The 17605-nt window shown below is 34.0% G+C and overlaps 1 protein-coding gene across 1 annotated transcript in view; it reads right to left on the reverse strand.

Annotated features, from left to right (window-relative positions):
* Positions 1 to 1225: 1225 nt before the first annotated feature.
* LOC126881272 (prostaglandin reductase 1-like) overlaps positions 1226 to 17605 on the reverse strand; it is a 65420-nt gene continuing 49040 nt past the window's right edge. Inside the window, exons 5-6 of the mRNA XM_050645452.1 lie at positions 4000 to 4105; positions 1226 to 1496 (exon numbers count right to left, since the gene is read on the reverse strand). Coding sequence (XP_050501409.1) covers positions 1267 to 1496; positions 4000 to 4105 — 336 coding nt within the window. The 3' untranslated portion in view covers positions 1226 to 1266. The remainder of the gene's footprint in view (positions 1497 to 3999; positions 4106 to 17605) is intronic.

Genomic DNA, 17605 nt, shown 5'->3' on the forward strand with positions numbered 1-17605 from the left:
AGAGAGCGAAACCGGTCGTCGGAAGTTACAATAAATAATTGAGAGTACGTCTGTTTTTTACTTCATTCAAAATGAACTCTCACATGCAACCCATTCAACAATTAAAAATTACATTTAAGAAGTGAAATTTTTAATATTTTTTCAAATAATTTCGATATACCTGTTCAGAGTTCGGTGATATTGGCCTGTACTGTTTAACGTCTTTAACTAATTTTTCCTGCTTTTGTAACATAATTACTTCTGTTACTTTCAATATCCCTGGAACCTGTTTAAGTCGAAATGCAGCATTGATTAAATAAGTTAACATGACTACTTATTTTCTGGATAATTTATTTAGGACTCCTCTAACAAAGTCAAATCATGCTGCTTTTTTGAAGTTAGGGTTTCTTTTATTTGTCTAACAACTTCTGAAGGAATGACTAACGGATTCTCAAACATACTTTTATGAGTTTTCCAAAGGTATTTATTTTTGTTTTAATTGTTCTTTGTTGCTTTCCACTACTATATGGCTACACTATATGACCAAAAATCAGATTTTTGCTTAATTTTTAACGAAAATTATATAAACATTTACATTTTACCAACTTTAAAAATAAGTCACATCCCATCTAGTCCTCTGCACTTTTCTTTACTATATTTTAATTTCTACTTTTGTTCACTAGTAGCTGTTTCATTATCTTTGGTTCACAATATTTAAAATTTCTCTTACGTAGGTACTATTTTGCATTATCATTCAATCTTCGCTTGCCCACTGCTGAACATATATCTCCCAATAAGTTTCCATCTGTTTCGATCTTGTGCCTCTTGCTTTTAATTCCTATGGCAATGTTTTAGATCGTCATTCCAACGTGTTGGTGGGCGACCTCTGCTTCGGCGTATACATAAGCTCTTGGTTTCTATTCCAGTATCCGCTTTGTCCATCTGTTATCTGTTATTCGAGCCACGTGACCTGTCCAGTTCCGCTTCAATGGAACTATTCTCTCTACAGTATCAGCCACTCAGCCAGATCTTCGTCGTAGCTGGCGGTTTGGGATCTTTTCTCACAGTGAAACTACCAAGATAGTACGCTCCATCGCCCTTTGAGCCTCACGGATCTTTTGTACTGTTCTCCTTGTCATGATCAACGTTTCCGCTCCAATTCGATTTTGCATACAACTTTTAGAAAAGTGTTTTAAAGACTCTGAAATTCACCAAAGATGGGTATTCACAATTCATTACAAGTAGATTTAAATTATTTAACACAAATAAAAATATTTTATTTACATATCATACTTTAACAATAGCTTTCCCGGTATTTCCACCACGTAACATATCAGCAAAAGCTGCATACATATTCTCAAATCCATGGGTGACAGTCTCTCTATACTTCAGTTTTCCTTCTTGAATCCATTTTTTATTTTGTTCTACACCTTCGAACCATCTATCCACCCACCTTTGAACAACGAATCCTTCCATTCTTAGCTGGTTAAATACCAGAGGATATTGGACAATGGGAGCTAAAAAGGAAAAAGTCAATAACATAATTTATTTTTGAGTTTTACAGATTAGTTAATTATTCAAAAAGTGCCTTAACAAGTTTGCTGGTAAGGTGCTTGAAAATAAAAGTAAATACTATAAGTGTTGTTTAGTACCATTGTGCTAAAATACAACCATTAAAACCTCCAATAACATATTTATTAGATTTTTAGTTAATTCTCACGGTCTTCATATATGTGACGAAGGTATAAGTATTTAATATTTGTTGTCTGCTTAATAGTTTTTTTAATAAATCAAGTGTATTTTGAACAAACAGAAAATATAACTTTTGGTATATTTTGGTAGATGTACATTAGAGATTGAATGATATTGACCTATACATATAATATTTTTCTGGAACTGTTTTTACTAGAAAATTAAAATAAACTAATCATAATAATAAAGTTTTATGTTCATAATGGGTAAGTTATCAGACAGCCCTTTATAAAAACCCTCTTCAGTCATTTTAAAAAAATTGTCTTAACAAAAACAGTCAAATAATATGAAATATATAGTTTACAGCAACTATCTAAACACTTATAAAACTGAGTTATACGATAAAATGACTACAACAAGTAAAGGAATATCAAACGTAATGAATTAATGGTGCGCACCTTGAACATTTTTAACTTTATGACGTCACTACCAATAAGGGCGAGTTTTGGACTGGCTGCTATAATTTTTTCTCGATTTTAATCGTTTTTAGGGACCAAACGAAAGACAAAAACAACTTTTTTCTTTGATATATATTTTAAATTATATTCTGTTTTGATTTGTAGCATTTTTTTCGAATTTAAAATTGTATGCAAGTTCCCTAATCGGATCAGCACAGACATTCGAGGAGCCCTTTTCAATATGTATTCTTCTTCTACAAACAGGTTTACTCTGCTATTATCCATAATGTATAGATTTTAAAACAGGTTTCCTGCTAATTTTTGGTTAGTTATAGTTGTGACATAATTATGACATCCGACTGTTTTCAGGTCATGGCCTATTTATTATAATTTAACAGACCCTTTTTGTTTAGGATTTGATTTATTTGTTTGTGAATGCTTTTCGATACTTCGATACCTCGATATTTCTTTTTCATTCTAGAAAATGCTTATATGATAGTTATGTAAATAACCCTTCGACTGTTATTCTATACTGTGTTCCACGGTCACCTTTCAGTACAGACTCTTATGAAGAACAGAAATTTTAAAGTATTTTTATACCTCACTTGGTCTATTAAATTTGTCAGTATGTATAAGAAATCTTGTAAGCTGTCAAAGCAAAGGGAGTTTAGCTCGGTGGGATCGCGTTCGATCGGAGATCGAGAGGTCCCTGGTTCGAATCCGTATGTTATCTAACTTTTTTTTTTTATTTTTAGTACTGTTTTAATAAAAAATTTTGGAAAGTAGTAAGTAAAAATTAGTTTATATCTTTAAATACAAATAACCTGTTGAAAGTATATTTATTTCTTGAAATCATATAATAGAAGTATAACTTCTTACGTGCGTACAAAGTACACGTGTTAAAAAGTACATTTTTAAGGCACTCATGTGAATTGCAGAATTCGCTTCGCTCATTCTGCTTTTAACACTTATATCATAAATAACTATTAAATATAATATTAATCACAGGCTAATTATAATTAATATTCAAATGATATATCTTTAATATCGTATAAATATCTTTCATAGTATCTATCTATGAATTATTTAAAAATAATAAAACCCACAGATTTTCAAATCAAGATGTTTTGGACTTCTGGAATATTCTATTTAGACGGACTTTAAGTTCGTTGCTTAAAACCGGCAACACTAAGCTGCAAGGTTCCATAAATTTTATATTGGGATATGCTGCCCACACTGCAAAGTGACTGCGGAACGCAGAATAGAATAAGATGAATTCTTCCGTAATAATCTTTCTTATTCTGGAACATTGTAATAATATATAAATAGGGGTTTTTGGAATTAGTAAGTCAGTTGTGAATTTGAATACGTCGGTGTACTTTGATATGTATCGGGCGCGGTATATTTTTGAATTTGTAATTATGTAGATAAAGTATTAGATTTAGTGTAATAAATAAATTAGATATCGTAGTTTGTAAAATAAAAGATATAAATTCATTTTTTTTATTTGTTTGGAAGTAAGTTATTAAAAATAAATAAAGTCAACTAAAACTAAACATTAGTGCCTAAGAGATCTTAGTTTTGTAACATAGTCAAACTTATGAATCCATAATTTGATTTCTCTAGATTTCGGATCAAACTTTTCTCTTTTGGAGCCAAAAATTTGTTCAATTGAGCTGTATGTAAGTCAATAGAAGTAAGTTTTTATTAAAAAAAAGTACCATGGAGCTATGAGATTTTTATTTAATTTTTGGTAATTTTTTTCTGATCCTCAAGCGGAATAAATTACTTTTATGATTACATTCATTAAAATTTCGCTATACAAATTTTTAAAAGGTAAATGTTAAGATACTTAAAAAAAGTAACATACCTTTTGGCAATGATGTATCGTTATATCCAGAAATTGCCCCACATACAGAGATTCTACCGAACAAGCTCATGTACAACATTATCATCGAACTGATCTCTCCACCAACCTAAAATGGATAAATGTTATTTACTTATAGCAAAGACACGGATAAACATAAACGTTATGATCATCCGTGGCAAGGATAATCATCATTTTTGGCTATTACAACTCTTCGGGAGTCTTTGCCGCGTTAGAATAGAATAGAATAGAAATATGCTTAATTGTCATGAAAAATTTTACAATTTTATCAACAAAGCTTATAAATAGTCAAAAAAACAAAACAGTAACAATCCAATTTACTAAAATTACATAAATCGTCAATATATTTAAATAATAATAATAATAATAATAACGCAACTGAGTAAAGCAAGCGCGGAAAATTGACCATAAACAAATGAAAACAGAGATAACTACAGAGTTTATACGAAGGGTAAAACAGCTGCTTCGCTCACAACTTAACAGTAGAAATTTGTTTAAGGCACTAAACACCTACGCATGTTCCGCGCTTAGCTATTCGTTTGGCATTGTTAAGTGGACAAAAACGGACATAGAGAATCTTCAGCGAAAAGTAAGAACACACCTCACAAAGGCACAAAAACACCATCCTAAAAGTGCAGTAGAAAGAACAACATTACCACGGAATCTAGGAGGAAGAGGACTTATGGATATAGGTGAGCAATTAGATAAACAAATTGCTAATTTAAGAAATTATTTTCAGTTGCAAGCTGAGACATCTACTTTACATCGCGCTATTTGCGCAGTAGATGACACAACACCGATCAAACTGAGGGAACCAGAAATGCGCATAAACCACCTCACTAAAAACGAAAAAATGCGCACCTGGATGGGTAAACCTCTGCACGGGCGACATCCCAATGAGGTCAGCCAAGACTATGTCGACAATACAGCGTCGAACTATTGGTTGACATCAGGAAAGATGTTCCCTGAAACGGAGGGTTCATTACTGGCCATTCAGGATCAGGTTATACCAACCAGAAATTACCTGAAATATATCGTCAAAGACCCTCAGGTTCAAAACGACAGATGCCGATATGGATATCAAGCCCAAGAAACCATCCAACATATTACAGGGGGCTGCCAGGCATTTGCTGCAACTGAATACAAGGAACGGCATGACGCAGTGGGAAAAATCCTTCATCAGGAGATAGCTATCAAGCTGGGACTTCTCCAAACGGACCATCTCCCGTATAATCAATACGACCCTGAGAGTATGCTTGAGGATGGCAACTACAAGCTATAATGGGACCGCACTGTGCTCACAGACCAAACAGTGGCACATAATAGACCAGATCTTGTACTAGTTAATAAATTAACAAAACAAACAACACTAATTGATGTGGCGATACCTAACAACAATAATCTACGTAGTAAATTTACTGAAAAGATCGCCAAGTACAGAGATCTGGAAATTCAAATACGAAGACCCTCCTCGAAAGCATCAAAAAGCTGGGTCTGAATGAACATCTTTATAAGACCATGCAGAAAGCTGTACTACTCGCGACGGCCAGAAGTGTACGAAAATTTTTGGGAGATACACCTGCATTCCAAGTCACCTAGGGCTCGATAACACGGGAAGAGTCCCACCAGAGCTCAATCCTTTTGATACCGTAGGTATCTGGGATGAGTCAATTTTCCCCTTAGAGGGAGTGTGAGCCGTACGGCTAAATCTGGATAATAATAATAATGAAATTAAAAAATAAATCCCTTTACTGCTTTCATTGACTACAAGAAAGCGTTTGATTCAGTGCCGCATGCATGGCTTATCGATATATTGAAAATATATAAAGTCGATGATAATATAGTGACCTTTTTAAAGCATATAATGACTGAATGGAAGACAAAAATTCACCTTCAAATACCTGGTGAAAACAATATCGAAACTGAAGTGGACTCCTTGAGTCCACTTTGCTTCTGCCTAGCAATGAACCCACTATCTCAGCTACTGAATTCCACTGACTCAGGCTTTAGCATCAAAAATAACAATACTGTTGTTGCGAATCTTAATCATTTGTTGTATATGGATGATTTAAAATTAATGGCTTCAACTCGAAAACACTTAGATCAGATGCTAAAAACTGTAGAAACCTTCTCTAATGATATTAGTATGCATTTCGGTCTAGACAAGTGCCGTATCTTAAATATAGTCAGAGGACAGGTTCAGCCCGGTGGTTTCGATATGCAAAATGGCCAGAACATCGAGGCCATGGGTGAAAATGATATGTATAAATATCTCGGTGTAAAGCAAGCGCGGAAAATTGACCATAAACAAATGAAAACCGAACTAACTTCTGAATTTGTACGAAGGGTAAGACAGCTTAATCGGTCATATCTCAATAGTAAAAATTTGTTTAAGGCATTAAATACGTACGCCTTTTCCGCGCTTAGCTACTCATTTGGTATTATCAAATGGTCGAAAACCGATATAGAAAATCTTCAGCCGAAAGTAAGAACACTTATCACAAAGGCACACAACCATCATCCTCGCAGTGCAGTAGAGAGAACAACATTACCGCGGTATCTAGGAGGAAGAGGACTCATGGACATAGGTGAGCAATTGTATAAACAAGTGGCTAACTTAAGAACTTATTTTCAGGCACAGGGCTGAATCGTCTACTTTACATCGTGCAATCTGCGCAGTAGATGACTCAACGCCGCTTAACCTGAGGGAACAAGAAATGCGCATAAACCACCTATCTAAGGAAGAAAAAATGCGCACCTGGATGGGTAAACCACTGCATGGACGGCATCTCAATGAGGTCAACCAAGAATATGTCGACAGTAGAGCGTCGAACTATTGGTTGGTATCAGGAAAGATGTTTCCCGAGACAGAAGGTTTCCTACTTGCCATTCAGGATCAGGTTATTCCAACTAGAAATTACCTGAAGTATATTGTAAAAGATCCTCAAGTCCAAAACGACAAATGCCGATATGGATGTCAAGCCCAAGAATCCATCCAGCATCTTACCGGGGGCTGCCAGGCGTTTGTCGGAACTGATTATAAAGAACGCCACGACTTAGTAGGAAAGATTCTCCACCAAGAACTAGCTAGCAAACTTGGACTTCTCCAAACCGACCATCTTCCTTATTATCAATACGTCCCTGATAGAATGCTTGAAAACGACAACTACAAGCTATACTGGGATCGCACTGTGCTCACAGATCAAACAGTGGCACACAATAGACCGGATCTCATACTAGTTAATAAACTTACTAGTCAAACAACATTAATAGAGGTGGCGATACCTAACAATAATAATCTGCGTGTTAAGCACAACGAAAAGATCGACAAGTATAGAGATCTCGAAATACAAATAAGGAGACAATGGAGAATGGAAAGTACCCAGACAATACCTATTATTCTTTCTACTACTGGAGTCATTCCAAAGAACCTCATAGAAAACATCAAAAAGCTGGGTCTAAATGAACATCTTTACAAGACTATGCAGAAAGCTGTGCTACTCTCGACCTCCAGATGCGTGCGAAAATTTTTGGGAGATACTCCGGCGTACCAAGTCACCTAGGGCTCGAAAACACGGAAAGAGTCCCACCAGAGCTCAATCCTTTTGATACCCTAGGTATCTGGGATGAGTGAATTTCCCCCTTAGAGGGAGTGCTGGCCGTATGGCTAAATCTGAATAATAATGAAGTTAAAACAGAAATAGTCAATTGCAAAAATTTAAATAAATTGCAAATGCATAGTGTACCTATAATTAATAAAAAAGGTTTAAAAGTTAAAAAGTTAAGCTGCTGAATATGACACCCAAATATAGATAAAAAATAATAAAAATACTACTTGTGCAAAGTGTACTGTAATTTCTTAGTTATTGACTAAAAAAATCTTCTACTGAATAATATGGTCTTTCAGACAGGTAGGCTTTTGTTAGTTTACGGAATTTGTGGAAAGATGGTGCAGATTTTAGTTGTAGGGGGAGATGGTTGTACATTTTTTTGCGGAATATAATATCGATTTCTTTACTAACTCCGAGGACGGGGTCGGCAAATAGACGTCAAACGTAGAATTTCTCGTGAAGTACTCATGATTAGGTCTTGGTGGAAAGACATGTAGATGTTTACGAATTAAGCAAACAGTTTCTAAAATATACAAAGATGGAAGGGTTAAAATTCCGTGATCTTTGAAATAACTTCTGCAATGTGTTGTTCTTCTGAGGCCAAACAGATATCTTATTGCTCTTTTTTGTAATTTGAAAATAACATCGAATTGGGCAGCTATACCAGAACCCCAAAAAGGAAGACCATAACGAAGATGTGACTCGAACAAAGAAAAATATGTTATTTTGGACGATGCTAAATTGAGTTCATTCGAAACAGATCTTATAGCATAGCAAGCTGAAGAGAGTTTCTCCCGTAACAAATCGATATGGAGGGACCATTTAAGGTTGCTGTCTAAAAAAATACCAAGAAAGTTTACAGAATCAACGGTACTGATCTGGCTGTTATTAAGAGGTAAGAGTTGAAGAGCTCCTTTATAAGACAATGCTACTGTTTTATCTACGTTAAACGAGAGTAAATTTGAGTCAGACCAGGTTTTTATTGTAAGTAGATCAGAAGTTATAGTAGCATGAAGAGTTGCAATATTTGAGTTGCTCCAAGTGATACTGGATCATCAGCAAAAAGAAAGATTTTTCCATTGATTTTGAAATTAATGATGTCATTAATAAAGATAAGGAAAAGTAGAGGACCCAATACTGAACCTTGAGGTACCCCACATACAATGTTTTTGAGACTAGAGTCTGTATCATTTGCTCTAACCAGTTGTTTCCTATCATCCAAGTAAGATTGGAGCCAATCTAAAGAAATGCCTCGAATTCCGTAGAAATTTAGCTTTTTTATCAAAATGTTGTGATTTACACAATCAAAAGCTTTGGCGTAGTCACAAAAAACGGTGGCAGTGTGAAGATTATTGTTCAGTGCTTGATAAACCTCATGTAGTACAGAAAACATGGCATCAGTGGTGCATTTATTATTTAAAAAGCCGAACTGATTTTGTGATAAAATGTTATTTTCAACTAGAAAGGACATAAGTCGGGCTTTTATGAGTCTCTCAATTATTTTGGAGAGTACCGGTAGTAGTGCAATAGGTCTATAATTGCAGGTATTAGATATTTCACCACCCTTATGAAGAGGAATAATGATGGCTGTCTTCAGGCACTCTGGAAATTTACCTTTCTCAAAAGAATCATTAATTAGTGAGATGAGGACTTCTAACACACTTTCTGGAAGATTAGAAAAAATTTTTATCGATAGATCATCAGTACTACAGGAAGATTCGCTTTTGATACTATTGATTGTTTGGATCAGTTCAGATTTATCGACTGGTTTTATAAAGAATGAATTCGAGACCTTTCTTGAATTAGGGAGATAGGAAATGGGATCTTGTGGCAAAATAGTTGATATAGTATTTTTACTCACATTAACAAAGTATTCATTTAGATTTTCAGGGTCTGGAAGGGAAAATGTTTGAGCAGTGTGGGTTTTATTTCGAAGATCGTTTATTATGGACCACGTTTCTTTTGCAACACTTTTGGAGCTTCCCAGACGGTTCTGGTAGTAGACTTTTTTAGCTGATTTTATAAGTTTAAGATAGGTTGCCCTGTACTTGGTGATATATTCAGTGATAGAGACGTTGGTAGTAAATTTCTTGATATAGAGAAGAGAACGCATATTCTTGGAAGATCTTCGGATACCTTTAGTAGTCCAGGGTTTGTGATGTTTTGGCTTAATTGCAATTAAAGGAAATGCTTTATTGAAGATACAGATAAGCTTATCTAAGAATTCACTGAAATTATTATCCACGTCCATGGCAGGAAAGCGCCACTCAGAGGTTAAGCATAAATTTTGGAATTTACGAAAGTTCCGGGTGGAAAAAATCCTGCCTAAACATCGGGTTTTCGAGGAGGGTTTGCTGGAGATATTAAACTTCGTATAAACTGCTTCATGATCAGATAGTCCAGCATTAATAATTGTAGAGTGAACATCAAGGGGTGAGAAATCTGAGACTGTATAATCAATTATGGTAGATGAAGTTTTTGTAATCCTTGTAGGAGAATCAACGTGCATTGTTAGACCATACGATTCAAATATGTTGACCAAGGATATTTGTGTAGCACAAGCAGCAGCATAATCAATGTTAAAGTCCCCGCACAAAATTTTTCTACTTTTATGGGGCAGGTCATCTAACAAATTTAGCAGGTTCTGAAAAAATAGTTCCACGGAAGAGGCAGGTTATCTATAAATGCAAATAATATAAAGATTAAGATTCTTATTGTAAACTAAGGAAAACTCAAAGGAGGCTTCACTTAACAGAAAGTCATATTTTGTTACCAAAGAAAAATCATTACTCGTAGACAGAATTAGTGTCCCCCATAAGCTGAGCTTGGACGATCATACCTAGCAATTGTGGTGTATTTATCTACAAAAAAAGGCTCGTTGACTTCAAGTCAGTGCTCTGTAACCGCAACTACCGGGGGAAACCCTAATTCCTCTAGGAACAAAAACAATTCATCAGTTTTGTATCTTATAGAACGAATATTGATCAGAACCATGCTAAAGTTGTTATCACTAAAACAATTTGAGGATTCTAGTCCCTCAAAACACGTCGTGATGTTTAAAAATTTCGTTTTGGAGAGGCAGCGGAAGAGTAATTTCGGTGACATTCCCTTGATTTTTGCAGGTGTATAATTCTTTCAGAAGTGAGAAAGGACCTATAAGCATTAAGATCAGCTTCCACTTCATCTGGACCAATTCCATAGGCATTTTTGAAGTCTAGCAGAATTTGTCGTAGATCTTCTGTCTTAGTGGGAAGTCCCTCGGAAGCCAAAAAGAGTTTAACGCTTGTGTTGGTAAATCCATCGTAAAACACTGAAGCTGGTTGGTCATGTAGATAAGAAAGATGAAGTTTAATGGCTTTTAAGATATCCGGTTCCCTTAATCTGGCTAGAAGATAACGACTATTAGAGTTATTGGTTAATCGAACTCTTGGTGGGGTCAAAGGATCCAGATTTATTGATGGTTCTAAAGTATCCTTCTTAACGAAATTTATTGGCGAATGGAACGGATTCTTAGATTTACAAACTTCGATGGCTTACTTGTCTGTTTGTGTTTTCTACTTCATCTTTGTTCTTGCAAGAATTGGTAACTGGATTTTCCAAAGTGACAGGGCTTCTGAGATTCTTCGGATTCTTATGTGACTGAGATGAAAGCGTTGGTTCAGAATAGGAAGATTCTATAGACCATTTAATGTTAACACCAGGTGGCCAAATTTCCATATTAAATAATAAGTTAATAGATGTTTTAGATTTTATACCTATTTTGAACGAAGAGCCAGTTGTTGTGTCGGCATCTTTAAGGAGTGCGTAACATCTAATATATTCCTTAATGCCTAGCTTCTCTTTAATATAGTGAACCACTTGTATAGGGGTGTACGTTGGGGTCAAGTTACTAATAACTACAAAGTGACATTTATCTTCTGTACTTTTTAGCTTTTGCTCTGGACTTGGTTCTAAATGTCGGGACTCTTCAGTTTGGGTACTTGCGGTGGCATAAGATATATTTTTCTTCAATATCTCTTTTTTAGTTGGTATAGTAGATAGATTTTTAGTAAGACTGCTCATTTGATTTGAAATTTCACCGATATTTGAAGAGAGTCTTTCTAATCCCAACTTAATCTCAGTTGAATTTGTGTCTTGGATTTCAACCTTGATAGTCTCGTCTGAAGAACCGAAAAAAACTGAAGATATATTGAAAATGCGTGTTTCATCTGCCTTAGCGATTTTAAAACCTTTTCAGGATTCAGCACGTTGTTTAGTTTGTGGATCTCGTCAATTTTTTTCGTAAGATAGTCCAGTTTACCGTCATTTTTAGTTAATAGATCATAAGTCTCGTTTACTATTGTCTTACATTGGTCCCGATCCTGTGCTACTATTTCCCATGGTCTCACTTCCATCTTCTCCATGTCTTCTCTGACTGCATCTTTCCATCTTTTTTTAGGCCGTCCTGCCGGTCTTCTACCGTCTGGTCTTTCCCAAAACACATTGCTAATAGAGCTGCATTCCCGGGCGGCATATTCTTACAGATTTCCCGGGATTTTCAAAATATTTTATTTTAAATTATGAGCGGAGATATTACAAACTCATAATGAATAAATGATTCTGATACAATTATTATCTCTGTCTGCTTAATAATCATGTTAAATCAATCCACTTAAAATATTTATTTTTCAATTATATTTTAAACCTTCCAATTTTGACGTTAAATCAGAATGTATCATATATGTCAGCAAATACATTCTTTTGTTTATGCAAAGATCTGATTCATTTTAAAGCAAACATAATTATAACATAAATATTTAATTTGAATTAAAATTATGTTTATGAAGAATTATTACATAGAAAATTTAATACGTTCTTATATAGGAGCAAATCAGTTTCGCAGACGGCGAATTTACAAAACCTATACTATTTCAGTCAAGGGGGCGACTGAATTCGAGTAGGTTTTGTATGCAGAATATTAGTTACATATCCTATGCTATTTCGGTCCAGAAATTAACTGTATCGGTGTAGGATTTGTAAGCGAAATTTTTTATTATTATTGAGCAAATGTCTATACTGTTTCAGTCATGTAAGTAAAACTAATCAAATATTTTTACTAAGTGGATTTATTATTATACCATAAACTTTAGATATGTTTTGAAAATTAAAATTAATAATATATATTTGGATAATATTAAAAATTAAAAACAAATGAATAATTACTAATATACTACTATATTATACAGTATGTCCCTGTAAGTTGGAACCATATGGAAAATTTTTTTATTATTGATTTTACGAAAAAAATATATTCTTCATAAAAAGTTCTGCATGGTGTAAAACCGAAGATGCAATCATCTGATATCAAGCTTTTTCAATAGTATACGAGGGATGTCAAAAAATATGAATTTGTCTCAAGAGTAAAGTACCTTTATATATTTCACAGGATTGAAAATTGTTATTACGAAAATTTGTTTGGACTTTTCATATTTTTTGACATTTCTCATATACTATTAATATACTATTAATAAAACTTACTAGTAGTAATATCAGATGTAATCATGCAAAAGTAATATCAGATGATTGTATCTTCGGTTTTAGACCATGCAGAACGTTTTATGAAGAATACGTTTCTTTTTTTCGTAAAATCAATAATAAAAAAGTTTTCCATATGGTTCCAACTTACAGGGACATACTGTATATATTCGTATATTAGTAATTATTCATTTGTTTTTAATTTTTAATATTATCCAAATATATGTTATTAATTTTAATTTTCAAAACATATCTAAATTTTATGATATAATAATAAATCCACTTAGTAAATATTTGATTAGTTTTACTTACATGACTGAAACAGTATAGACATTTGCTCAATAATAATCAAAAATTTCGCTTACAAATCCTACACCGATACAGTTCATTTCTGGACCGAAATAGCATAGGATATGTAACTAATATTCTGCATACAAAACCTACTCGAATTCAGTGGCACCCATGACTGAAATAGTATAGGTTTTGTAAATTCGCGACCGGGCGCTTAAAAAAATGACCTGCACTAAAAAGCACCACACCTACATCAACAGAAAGTGCGTTTTCAACTTCAGCAAATTTCTGTACAAAAAAAGGCTGAAAGATCAAATACTCAAGAATTTATGTTTTCTTAAAACATATTTCAATATTATAACAACGAAAATTCAGATTAAACACAAATCTATAATTTTTCTATTTTTAAAATTTCCTTAAAATTTTGAATTTTCTTTTAAATTTTTTGAATTTTTTCTAAACATTTTTGATTCGTAATCTAATTTATAATAATTTATTTATTTAATATGCTCTATACTCTACACTCTACAGGTCTTGTAGGCCCAGGGCTTTAGAATTTTACAATTACAACTCTACAATTTTACATAATACACATGATAGTATATACTAATGTCTTAATATAGAATTTTAGTTAATGTCTATGCGAAAATTGCTGCACTATGGTTCTCCACTGTATCCTATTTTTCGCCTTCTCTTTCCAGTCTATAATTTCCATCGATCCTATATCTTCCTGAAACTTTTCTTGCCATCTTTTTCTTGGTCTACCTCGTCTCCTTTTTCCAACTGGTCTTCTTAGGAGTACCATCTTTGGCATTCTTGCTCTATCCATTCTCTCGATATGACCTGCCCACCTGATTATATGTGCCATTTATACTAATGGCATTGAAAAATTAAAACAAAAACAATTTCTGCTTTTTATTTTTAAACATCCCGATTCCCGGGAAATCCAAATTACCGACTCCCGATTCCCGGGAAATCAAAAGGAGCCGGAAAAATGGAGCTCTAATTGCTAATAAGTCTGTCGTCATCACTCCGTACCACGTAGCCTGCCCGTCTTAGGCTATTGGCTTTTATGTATTTCACGATTTTTCCATGCCTGAAGAGAGTCTCTAATTCATTGCTGTATCTGCTCCTCCATTCATTTGTCACACTGTCTCTGCAAGGACCATATATAACTCACAGGATTTTGCGTTCCTATACTAATAGTTTATTGATTTCTTTCTTTCTCAATGTCCGTGTTTCACTTCCGTATGTCACGGCTGGTCGTATTATGATTTTGTACATTTGGATAATGGTAAACGTAATATTAAAGGTGTGAAATGTTGATTTACTAGGTGATAATATGGGAGCTACGGCATTAGTGGCTTTGTATCACAATGTTCTTTGCAACATACATCTATATTGTCGATTTTTGGCTAATTTGATATTGAAAACCACTGAAGATGAAACTGTCATACAAATTATCAATGGCGGGGAGAAATATATGGTCCACAGTGTTTTAAAAGTCGCCACAAACGTGTACTAGAAGCGTTGTATATTTATTTTTCAATTCTACAGTAAGCTTTGTAACGGGTTGCCCTTTTACTTTAATATCATATATCATATACAACATTTCTAATTGCTCCTTTTGCCAGAGCGAGTGAGTTGGGTATACCAGGAAAACCTATCCGACTAACAAGAATGACAATCTCTAACTCACAAGCAAGTGTTAGGATACACAGGGAGAGAATGCTAGAACTTTGGATATTATAGTATGATCAAATGGATCCAAAAATATGGCATAACCCAGACATCCAAAGTAAAAGTTATCCTTCAACACCAAATTGTTCTATATTATGGTCCACATAATGTTCAGAAAAAAGTCACACCATTTTGAGCGTCGGGTTTGAGGGGAAGAGGGGGGAGAAATCGGTAAATTCGTAGGTTTTTACATTTTTCGTCATTTCTAAAACTATGCCGTTTAGCATGAACAACCTTCTATACAAAAATATTCTACATTAAATTTGAAATAAAAAAGACCCATGCATAATCCTTCTAAAATGAACGGTTCCAAAGTTACGGAGCTACGGAACTAATGAAATAAAAAATTTTAGTAGTTCCAAAATGACAGAAAATCTAGGCATCGGATAAAAAAGTTTATTTGAAGAAAGTGTATTTTTTTATTCTTCTTAATGGCGGTATAGGCTCGTTTTTTTAATATTGTATTTAATTACAGAGTAATTTCCACATATTAATATATTATTCAAATTGGGCTCTGTACCGCCATTCTTTATTATATTACGAATACGTGTGCCAAATATCTCGAAAAAATATTCAAAATTACAGCCGCAATCTTGGAACGCGTTGCTACCTGTTGATTGCTAATATTTCCTCTTTGTGTCAAAACGTTAAAGGTACTATTGGAAAGGAAATTTTTCAAAAATTTAAAGTAACCATGGAAAAAAATAGTGGTTAACAGGTTATTTTTGAAGTGTTGTTCTGAAGCTATTTTCTTGTGGCATTTTTATAATCAAGTATAAGTATATTCAAGTACTAGCTGGGACATTTTCCGAATCACTTAATTTAGAACCATCTATTGTAGTAAATTTGAAAAATGCCCCAGTTACATCAGTTGATATCGAAAGAAGTTTTTCTATTTACAAATATATAGTCCGTCCGCTATAACTTTTCCCATGCGGTACGATTCATTTTCAATCAAATTAAGTCAAAACAGAAAGTGAAACGTACGCCGATGTGTGTAGTATATAGTATACAGTATACAAAATGTATATACACATCGACATTAGTGATGTTGATTATAGTTACTTTCGAGTATTCGTTACAAATCGTTACTTTTGTATAAAGTAATCATTTAAAGTATTCGTTACTTTGATTACTTTTGTTACTTTTGTATTTGATTACCGATAATCATATCGAGAATCACATTTCTCAGTATTTCGTATCGTATAAGTATAAGATCCAATATAATGACCTTCACCGATCTAGTTAATGGATAGAAATTAAATGATATGTAATTGTTCTGTCATTGCTGCTCCACAATATCAGTAATCTCGAGTAATCTGTTTGCATCAATTAAGTGCCAAAAACAAACCCTCGAAACTCTAGATGACGTACCTTAGTAGTAACACTGGACACCCAGGTGCTTCGGAGGTCGGTTCTGATTGCAAATTCTTGTTCAGTAACCCCAAATATCCCGAAATAAGAAAATCTGGCCCTTAATATACTGATTTTAACATGTTTATGCATTTTTCGATCCGTTTTATATCCTTTAAAATGTAATAATGCATTTCCACCTATTTTTTTAAATATCTAATAAGTTGTCATAAAATGGCAATATTTAAATTACTCATTAACTACTTGAGAGAAACAAATATAGTCATTTAAGTGAAATAGGTATAAATATAACAAAACTAATACATTGAGGTAAAAATAAAATAAAAATCTGTGGCTAACGGACCCGCATCCAAGCCATTTTTTCTCTCTCTCACACACACACACACACACACACACACACACACACACACACACACACACACACACACACACACACACACACACACACACACACACACACACACACACACACACACACACACACACACACACACACACACACACACACACACACACACACACACACACATACACACACACACACACACACACACACACACACACACACACACACACACACACACACACACACACACACACACACACACACACACCTATTTTTTTTATTGTAGACTTTTTTCCAGACGTCATCCTAATCCTAAATACAATGCAAAAAGTTGCAAGTCTCTATGTACCTACTATATTTAAAAATAGATTTATTCCTGTGTTTTTTGTGTTAAATGCCCTGGTCTCATAAAAACAATGCCATACCTACATGTAAAATTAAAGATGATGATCATAGTCTAGAAATATTATCATTTGCCTTATAATATTTCTAGACTTTGCTAGGCCTGATAAGAATAGTGTGTATTTATTATTAAAATCTAATGTGTTGCATTTTTATTTTCAAAATGAACTAACATCTGTGAAATTCTGTGAATTATCTACCTCGACAAATCGTATAGACATCTGTTTTTGGGTGCAAGCTTTGTTAAATGATATACCTCCCTCTGTTTCAGCTACTTCACAGCGCCCTGTAATCCTGTAAAACTCTTCAT

Source organism: Diabrotica virgifera, chromosome 3 (assembly GCF_917563875.1).
Source record: "Diabrotica virgifera virgifera chromosome 3, PGI_DIABVI_V3a".
Classification (NCBI taxonomy): domain Eukaryota; kingdom Metazoa; phylum Arthropoda; class Insecta; order Coleoptera; family Chrysomelidae; genus Diabrotica; species Diabrotica virgifera.